Below are 10,616 nucleotides of genomic sequence, written 5' to 3'. Positions count from 1 at the left end.
TCTGGTTTTGGTAACACTTTAGAAAAAGTCACGCGTCGCCACTGTATTCAATACTGCCATCAATTTCTCTTTTACATCTGATTGGTTCATTTCTCATTGCTATTGTTTCAATTTTATGAATTGAGATTGTCATATTAAATTATTTTGCTGTTATGTTAAATCTGTGAACTAGTATTTGCAGACTATCTTCATCTTGGGCAATCAAAATTGCGTCGTCTGCGTACCAGAGTATTTTTACTTATTTATTTATCATTTTGTATTCTCTTCATTTGTTGACTCTTTTGAAGATTTCATTCATGATTAAATTTACGAGCGTAAGGCTCAATGAATCCCTCTGTCTTATTCCGCTGCCTATATCTATAGGTTCTGTTAGTTATCTATATCTACTATGACTTCCATTTTGTTATTTTGATAGATGTTTTCAATAGTTTTTGTCGTGGGACAGTACTTAAGAGATTAGGAAAGGCAAAAGTGCATTCTTGACTATGAGCTCTGTGTTCTAGAGCCATGACCTCACCCTAAAAACAAAAATAAGGTTCCTTAAATGCTACGTGTACTCAGTGCTTCTATACGGACTAGGAACGTGGTAAAAACTTCAGGCTTTTGACCTATGTTTGTACAGAAAGGATCCTGAAGATACCATGGACAGGCAAAGTCACCAATGAAGAAGTACAGTGGAACCCTGTTAAGTCGGCCTCCGATAACCCGGAAGTCTGGCTAACCCGGACCGATTTTCATCAGACAAACATTTCAACTATAAAAACGTAATATTGACAACCGAAACTGACTGAAATGTTTACCAAGGATTGAACAATACTGTATATAATTGTACGTAATTCACATGTACTGTGCATAATGTATTTCATGTTTTTGCAATTATAATGGAGCTTATCTCTAAGGATACCGTATTTTACTAATTTTTGCTATATTCTACGGCTAACCCGCATTTTCAATAACCCGGATCGGCCGCGGTCCCGACTAATCCGACTTATCGAGGTTCCACTGTACTACGGAGGATGAACACAACCGCAGATTTGGTCAACATCGTGAAGGGCCGTAAGCTGCAGTACTTGGGACATATAATGAGAAATAAAGGCAGATACGAACTACTACAATGCATTTTGCAAGGTAAAATTGAAGGAAAATGAGTCCCAGGACGAAGAATAATATCCTAGCTTGTTAACCTGAGAGAATGGTATAGAGAAAGACCTCAACACAACTATTCCATATAGCAACCAACAAAACCATCATAGCCAGAATGTTCGCCAACGTTCGGAACGGTCAGCCACCCTAAGAAGAAAAATAGTTTTTGTGATATTTAGGGAAACTCTATTATAAAGAAGATGGATTGCATCTTTGGGTCTTACTCTGTTAAATGTTTTTCCAAGTCAATCGGATATAGAAATTCTGGTCTATTCTACTCTACTGATTTCTGAGGAATTTGCTTTCGATTTCAGTACGAAAACGCTATTGTTCATCTGGTAAGCTTATCCTCTGATATGATTGTGTCATTCTGTTGGTCAAAAATTGGAGAAAAAATCATTTCACAGATGTTCAGCATCTAATAATTATCAGATGAGAATGTACCACATATAAAACAAATATTAAATTGAGCGGGTTTTGGTGTCGCTTAAACAATATTAGTCCACGAACCAAAGCTTTTCACGTCGCAATTTTTACAGAATGAATCAATTTGCTTGAAAATTTGAGAATAATTAGTGGATAGTCCATGGATCAAAATCTATATGATGCCGACAGGCGCTTTTACCAGGGGGTGGTTGCCACCCCATCTCGGGGGTGGAAATTTTTTATTATATTTTGCCCGCAAAAATTAATAAAGACATTCATTCTAAGCAAAAAATGTTCTATACATTTTTTTGATAAAATTAACAGTTTTTGATTTATTCGCCATTGAAAGTGTTAGTTCTATATTAAAAAGATCAATGTTTTTCGATGGAATACTCATTTACGATTCACTCAATTTTTGCCGTAGAACAAATTTTATCAAACCAAGTTCTTGGGAATTAAATTACCTACAATTTCATATTTAAACATTTTTTCGTATCTCGGATGCTAATCTTTCTATTCTGAAGAAAATTTGCAATTTGCTATTTTACCAAATTGCAAACATTCGATATTCGCTTTAAATTTCAGTTTTTTAAAAACTAATCATTTTAAGCCAATAAAACTTCTAGAAGCTATTAATAATACATAAATAAAGAAGAGTTAATAAGGCCAATTACTAAAAACACCGCTAACTAACATTATTATGCTTCCAATTATTAGATTTCTCGTTTTGTTCAAAAAAAAAAATATATTGATTTTTTATCCGTAACCATTTTATTTTTTATCTTATAGAGTTTGTTAAAAAAGAATTTTGTAGGTTTTTACAACATCTATAAGACTATTAATATTCAATCCTTTTAAAATGCTCAATCACAAAAAGAATGGCATTGAATGGGTTGGTAAAGGTGGTATTTGCATGATATTACTTGTCAATAGCTCACTCAATTTTTCCCTTAAAAAAATTTTTGCAGACCAAGTTCTTGGAAATTAAATAGACTACAATTTCATATTTAAATATTTTTTCGTATCTCTGATGCTAATCTTTCTATTCTGAAGAAACGGGCATTTTTTTACCAAACTACAAAAACTCGATATTTGCTTTTAAGGTGATACAGTAGCGATCAACAGGTAGCCAAAACGCGTTCCAAGATTGCGGCTGTAATTTTGAATATTTTTTCGAGATATTTAGCACACGTATTTGTAATATAATAAAGAATGGCGGTACAGAGCCCAATTTAAAAAATACATTAATATGTGGAAATTACTCTGTAATTAAATACAATATTAAAAAAACGAGCCTGTACCGCCATTAAGAAGAACAAAAAAATACACTTTCTTCAAATATACTTTTTTATCCGATGCCTAGATTTTGTGTCATTTTGGAACTACTAATGAAATAAAAAATTTTAGTAGTTCCAAAATTACACAAAATCTTGGCATCGGATAAAAAAGTTTATTTGAAGAAAGTGTATTTTTTTGTTCTTCTTAATGGCGGTACAGGCTCGTTTTTTTAATATTGTATTTAATTACAGAGTAATTTCCACATATTAATATATTTTTCAAATTGGGCTCTCTACCGCCATTCTTTATTATATTACGAATACGTGTGCCAAATATCTCGAAAAAATATTCAAAATTACAGCCGCAATCTTGGAACGAGTTTTCGCTACCTGTGGATCGCTACTGTTTCATCTTAACTCCATTTTTTTAAAAACTAATTATTCTAAGCCGACCAAACTTTTTGAACCTGTTAACAATACACAAATCAAGAAAACCAAATCAGGTCAATGACAAATTTTAATTAGGGTGGTGATTAGGGGGTTGTTTACGATCACCTTTTTCCTTAAAAAAATAGACATTCTTTTTATTATAAGTTACTTAATTTTTTTAGCTAGAGATTTTTTTTATTCCTGGAGATACATATTTTTAAATACTTTAAATTAGTCTTAACAAGTTATCTTCGAAAAATGCATAGTTTTCCCCTCCTCTGACTTTGAAACTACAATATTTATCATTTGACGAAGAAGAGCCAATAAAGTATAGCTCGATTACTATTGGTCTTACAGAAAATGAAAAAACGGTTTTGTTTATTTTTTCAAAAGGTACATTTTTTTTAAGTAAAGTTGTTTTGATAATACGAGAACTGTTTGAGTTATTAGCAGAAAACTGATTAAAAACATTTTGATATAAAACTATTTTTTTTGATACTGATTTTTTTGATATAAAACTAACACTTTCGATAGCAAATAAATCGAGAACTATTAATTTTTTCATAAATATGTATAAAACGTTTTTTGTTTATAATGAATGTTTTTACCAACTTTTCCGGTCAAAATATAATAAAAATTTCCACCCGCGAGATGGGGTGGCAACCACCCCCATGGTAAAAGCGCCTTTTGGCATGACATAGATTTTGATCCTTGGAATATCCACTACTTATTCTCAAATGATCAAGAAAATCGATCCATTCTGCAAAAATTGCGAGGTTTTGTCCTATTTTAAGCTTCACTACTTGGACTATATGCTGAAAGCACGAATACTGTTTTTACATAATACAGTGGAACCTCGATTATCCGTCTCTCCATTAACCGTCACCTCTGTTAACCGTCAGGGTACATACAGAAGTTGTATTGACTACATAATCAAAAATTTTAATGTAAAAAATTAAAAAAAAAAGTTAATTTGATTTGTGATGAGGACGCAAACGGCTATCCATTGCTAACAGATAAAGAAATCGTTGAAATGGCAACAAAGGTGGACCAAACAGATTCAGAAGCTGACACAAACTTGGAATTTGACTGTAGCTATGTTGAAGTACCTATTGTAACTGACAAAGATTTGCGTAAATAATCTAGAGAAGCTGCATCGCATTTGCAATAATTCATCAAGTGGTATTCTCAACAAGAAGAAGCCAATAAGGTAGATTGTATAATATTATGCCGATTAAGAAATTCATCCGTCGCAAAATGTGAAGCAACAGTAAAACAAACACAGATTTCAGAATATTATAAATTGATTCAATTGTACGAACACAAATCCCTCTTATATTGTCAAACAAACCATACAAATGAAATATGAACGTTGTACTATGAATTTTTCATTTTTTTTAATGTTCTGTTAACCATTTTAACTATTTATAATGGGAAATAAGCCACAATATTATTAAAAAATGATTTTTATTAACGTTTCGACGCCCAAATCGGGTGCCGTTGTCAAAATACAATATTATTATTATTTTATTATTATATTATATTATTATATTATATTATTATATTATATTATTATATTATATTATTATATTATAAATTACAATATTATTCTGTTAACCATCTTTTCGATTATCCGTCATACACTTCGTCCGGTGCCCTGACGGATAATAGAGGTTCTACTGTAATATAATCGGATGAATATTATCTACAAGTATAAATGAATAAAAAATAAATATCAGAAATAAAATTTTCAATTTCTTTATCTATGAGTGAATCAAATAATATATTTATAGGTTTGCCTTACCTAGAAATATTAAGAAAAACTATTGCATGGACCCTCAATTCCTTCAGTTTTTGCGTAATGTTCTGCCCATCACACTCTAAGATCACGAAGTCAGCTAGATCCTTCCATTTCCTTTTCAAGAGATCCTTTCCTCCCATTTGACCATAGAACATTTTGTTCCTTAACCTAGAATTGAACTTTTCCGGGTGTGCCTCTGAAACGAAACAATCATTCGTGAGAAAATCTTTCTGAAGACAATGATAATATACTAATTATCAATGGAAATATACTCAATATACCTAACAATAAAACACTGAAAAGTTATGTTTTCAATACCTCCACAAAATGTATTATAAGTTAATGTCACTACAGCTATTTCTGCAGAGTGTCTTTCTCAAGTGATATATTTTACTATTAGTTTGGGCAGATTATCGGAGAATGGGCCATTTTTGGGAAAAGTTATTTACCAGTAATTTTATTGCTGGAATCGAATCTTATGATTGTATATATTAATAATATAGGTATGCAAAGTCCGCAGATACTGTGCTACTTTTTTTATAAATAAAATGGCGCCCGAAAATCGTGTTTTTTTTTCAATTTTTGCTCTATAACTCCTAAGATTTTAACTTTACACCAAAAACACTCAAATAAAAATTCATCGTAATTAAATTCTGCATAGAGACGTGTCTTTCCCGATTTACTTCGATGAAAATTTTCCCCGGAAAATGCGGGCTTTTTCAACAAAATATTTAATTTTCAACTAAAAGTTTAGATAAGTAATTGTTTCGCAATAATTAAATAACTTGGCAATATAAAAGCTCTTTTCGTATAGATTATAATTCCAGAAGCCGATGGAAATTGAATAAACAGTTTAGCAACAATTGAATTGTTAATTAAAAATTTACAGTCGCTAGAATACCCACAATAATTATGATACATAAGAATAACTATGATTTTTATATAAAAAGACACTATACCTATCTAACGTACTTTACAGAATTGAAATTGAACTATTTAAGCGGCCTCAGGAATATTTTAAAATTATAAACAATTTTTTGGCTTAAAAACAAATAGAATATCTCGAGAAATATTAAATTAAATTAAATTATGAAAACGGTATTGGAAATAAAGCGGCAGGACGCTTCTTTTAAAAGAAAAAGACGTTTAATTGTGATGCGTGGTTCCTGAGATACAACCGGTCAAAATTGACCGGCATTTACGGCAAAGATATAAACAATAGGATGATAGTAGTTTTCGTACCATCACCTTTTTAGTTTTGTGCCCATTCTTCCCAATAATTTTCATATCTTTAAAATACTTATAACATATATTATTATAATAAAAACTATCGATATTACTAGTGAAAATTAGGGTGAAAAGAAGGGTCCTGCCGCTTTATTTCCAATACCGTTTTCATGATTTAATTTAATTTAATATTTCCCGAGATATTCTAATCGTTTATAAGCCAAACAATTGTTTATGATTTTAAAATACTCATGAGGCCGTTAAAATAGTCCAATTTCAATTTTGTAAAGTGCATTAGATAGGTACAGTGACTTTTTATACAAAAATCGTACTTATTCTTATGTATCATAATTATTATGGTTAATATAGGGACCGTAAATTTTTAATTAACAATTTAATTGTTGCTAAACTGTTCATTGAATTTCCATCGGCTTCTGGAAATATTATCTGTACGAAAAGAGCTTTTATATTATCAAGTTATTTAATTCTTGATAAACAATTACTTATCTAAAATATTATTTGAAAATTAAAGATTTTGTTGGAAAAACTGGCATTTTCCGGTGAAAATTTTCGTCAAAGTAAATCGGGAAAAACACGTCTCTATGCAGAATTTAATGACTGTGAATTTTTATTTGAGTGTTTTTGGTGTAAAGCTAAAATCTTTGGGGTTATAGAGCAAAAATTGAAAAAACACGATTTTCGGGCGCCATTTTGTTTATAAAAAAAGTAGCACACTATCTGCGGACTTTGCGTACCTATATTATTAATATAAACAATCATAAGATTCGATTCCAGCAATAAAATTGCTGGTAAATAACTTTTCCTTGTATTTTGCTAATTAGGCCAGAGTATATGTATCTGCTCTTTAAAGTCCCGAACTGAATCGGTTGAGGAGTAGGGAGCTGTTTGTGTAAAGTTGGTCATTCAGAATTATATCTCTATTTTTTAATTTATTAATTTCCATAGATTCTAATAACGATAATTTAAGGCATTTATTTTGAGTATGAAGAATTTGATACTGTTCATTAATGATTATGATCTAGAAGTTGAAGTGGAAGTAGAATCTGTTAAATATTGAAAACCTTTTTGAGATCTGCTCTACGTTTGTAAAAGGTTCTACCAGTTTGACAGATGTAAGTTTTTGGACAGTCACCACATGTTAGTTTGTGTACACCGCTCTGTAATTGCTTTTCTTTTGGCTCTTGTGGTTCTTAATGTATTTGCTTACGTTGTTGTTTGTTCTGAAAGCTGGTGTTATTCCTTTCTCTTTTATGTTTAGCTATTTTTGTTGATACCTTGCCTGTATATGTGGTAGACAAGATATCAATAAAAATAGTGGAAAACATAATACAAAAGAAAAGAATATCACCAGCTTTCAGAACAAACAAATTCTTCGTCTTCATGTGCTTGTCCGTTGCGGCCGTTGGCTATCATCACAGCAATTTTAATTTTGTTTGCGGCGTTTCTGAATAACTCGATCCATACTAGTCCAAACCTTGGCGTAAGTTTTGAAGCCATGGGTGTCTTCTTCTTCTGGTCCCGGAAGTTTGCTCTCTATTAATTTTAACCTGTATTATCAGTTCTAGTATGCGATATTTATCATGTCTCATAATATGACCAATGTACCTATTTAAATTTCCGTTTCTTAATCGTGAAAGAGATTTATTTTTGTGTTCCAGTTCTGCCCATTACCTCTACGTTGGTGGTGTGGGCCGTCCAGGATATTTTGAGGATTCGTCGAAACCGGTGCCGCCCAAAATCCTGACAGCCAAAATCCCGACAGCCAAAATCCCGACGGCCAAAACACCGACACGCCAGAATCCCGACACGCCAGAATCCCGACAGGCCAAAATCCCGACATGCAACAATCCTCGCATAAGTAAAAATTCCGACTTTTGTTTAATACTCTTAATACAAAATACTTTTGTTTAGTAACAAAAAATAAAAAACAGATGGCCATAAACAAAAAACAAGAAATAAATGTAATTATATGTTAAAAAGAAACTTATCAAACCTGTCGGGATTCTGGCCTGTCGGGATTTTGGCTTGTCCGGGATTCTGGCGTGTCGGGATTTTGGCCGTCGGGATTGTGGCTGTCGGGATTTTGACTGTCGGGATTTTGGGGTAGACCCCGTCGAAACACCCACATTTCGAATGCCTCTAGCTTTTTCTGGTATTGTCCAGTAGTGATGTTGATTATAGCTACTTTGGAGTATTCGTTTCAAATCGTTACTTTTGTATAATCATTTATAGTATTCGTTACTTTGATTACTATGATTACTTTTGTTACTTTTGTATTTGAGTACCGGTATTCATATCGAGAATCGTATTTCTCAGTAGGTAGGTATTTTGTATAGGTATTCCGATATAACAACGACCTTCACCGATCTGTTTAGGGGTTAAAAATGATTTGATTACTATGATTACTTTTGTTACTTTTGTATTTGAGTACCGGTAATCGTATCGAGAATCGTATTTCTCAGTAGGTAGGTATTTTGTGTAGGTATTCCGATATAACAACGACCTTCACCGATCTGTTTAAGGGATAAAAATGATTTGATTACTATGATTACTTTTGTTACTTTTGTATTTGAGTACCGGTAATCATATCGAGAATCGTATTTCTCAGTAGGTCCTCACACCCTTAAAACGCTTCCTACCTATAATGATATTCGATAACACTCGTAAAATACCGATCCTGTCCGTTACTCGCTGAGATACGATTGGTAGAAAGTAATCAAGTGCACTGGTTGTAGATACAATAGTCGTTACTCGCTCTGATACGATTGGTACGAAGTAATCAGAGTAATAAAAATAATCAAAGTAGATATAATAGTCGTCACTCGCTCTGTAGCGAGCAAGCGATCTCTGAGTAATCAAACTAGATACAATAGTCGTTACTCGCTCTGATACGATTGGTACGAAGTAATCAGAGTAATCAAAGTAAGGATTTGCCTATCTCTACAGTAATCGTTACTTTCGGTATTTGTAAGTAACGATTACTTTGTAACGAATAGATACTTTTTTAACATCTCTATTGTCCAGGCCTCTGCTCCATAGAGCAAGACTGGAAATAGATGGAATTTTTAGCGGGAGAGATATGTCGCAACGGGTGAAGGTATTTCTCATGTTATTAAATGTTGCTCTGGTCTTCTTAAGTCTAGATCCTGTTTCGGTTGTTTGTAGGTTTCGATAGTACAGAAAGCCTGTGGAATCCATGAGGGAAGCTCAGGACAGAAGCCGATGGAAAGAGATAGTTGTTCGTATTATAGGGAATCACGACACTCAGCAATGAGGAAACGACTGAGGAGGAGGAGTAGGTTTCGATAGATATAATACCGTTATAATTTTGTCCACCTCTTTCGGTTGTCACTCTGTCAAAACTTGCAAAGAAAATTCGAAAATTTTGTCTATAAACTGCTGCCATTCAGTCATTTCTTTATAGAACTTGTTTTTTATTACGTATTAGTAAAATATAATGTTATAGTATGGTTTGTTTTTAAACCAGGAGGAGTAATTCAAATTTACCGCGCCGTAATGCTTGTTTGTAATTGGTCCAACCGCAAGCAAGTTTCGTCGATCTATTTCGTCGAACTAACATCGATCGAATTATTCAGAAACGACTTAAACAAAATTAAAATTGCTATGATGATAGCCATCGTCCGCAACGGAAAAGGCACATGAAGAAGAAGAAGCAGGCAAGTTTACTTCACTGTTATGAAATTTTGACACTATTGGCATTTCATATTTTAATTAATTTATATCAGCGATTTTTTGTGCTTTCTGCGTTATTCCTTTAATTCTTATTTCTAATTATTTTATTATTAATTTCTAATTATTTCTAATTATTATTTTTAAATATTATTAATTTCTAATTATTGTATTATTAATTCTTATTTTTAATTCTCTTTCGGTTGTCACTCTGTCAAAAATTGCAAAAAAACTTCGAAAATTTTGTCTATAAACTGCTGCCATTCAGTCATTTCTTTATAGAACTTGTTTTTTTATTACGTATTAGTAAAATAATTTTATAGTATGGTTTGTTTTTAAACCAGGAGGAGTAATTCAAATTTACCGCGCCGTAATGCTTGTTTGTAATTGGTCCAACCGCAGGCACGTTTCGTCGATCTATTTCGTCGAACTAACATCGATCGAATTATTCAGAAACGCCTTAAACAAAATTAAAATTGCTATGATAATAGCCATCGTCCGCAACGGAAAAGGCATATGAAGAAGAAGAAGCAGGCAAGTTTACTTCACTGTTATGAAATTTTGACACTATTGGCATTTCATAGGTTAATTAATTTATATCA

General features: G+C 32.4%; 1 protein-coding gene across 3 annotated transcripts in view; it reads right to left on the bottom strand.

Moving 5' to 3' along the window:
• Positions 1-10,616, bottom strand: part of LOC114332203 (eye-specific diacylglycerol kinase) — a 1,074,450-nt gene that overhangs the window by 91,866 nt on the left and 971,968 nt on the right. For all 3 annotated transcript variants that reach the window (XM_050642118.1, XM_050642119.1, XM_050642120.1), the window contains exon 11: positions 5,080-5,272. In XM_050642118.1, coding sequence (XP_050498075.1) covers positions 5,080-5,272 — 193 coding nt within the window. The remainder of the gene's footprint in view (positions 1-5,079; positions 5,273-10,616) is intronic.

This window comes from Diabrotica virgifera, chromosome 1, assembly GCF_917563875.1.
Source record: "Diabrotica virgifera virgifera chromosome 1, PGI_DIABVI_V3a".
Taxonomy (NCBI): Eukaryota; Metazoa; Arthropoda; class Insecta; order Coleoptera; family Chrysomelidae; genus Diabrotica; species Diabrotica virgifera.
This window is presented reverse-complemented; position numbering and strand designations above follow the sequence as displayed.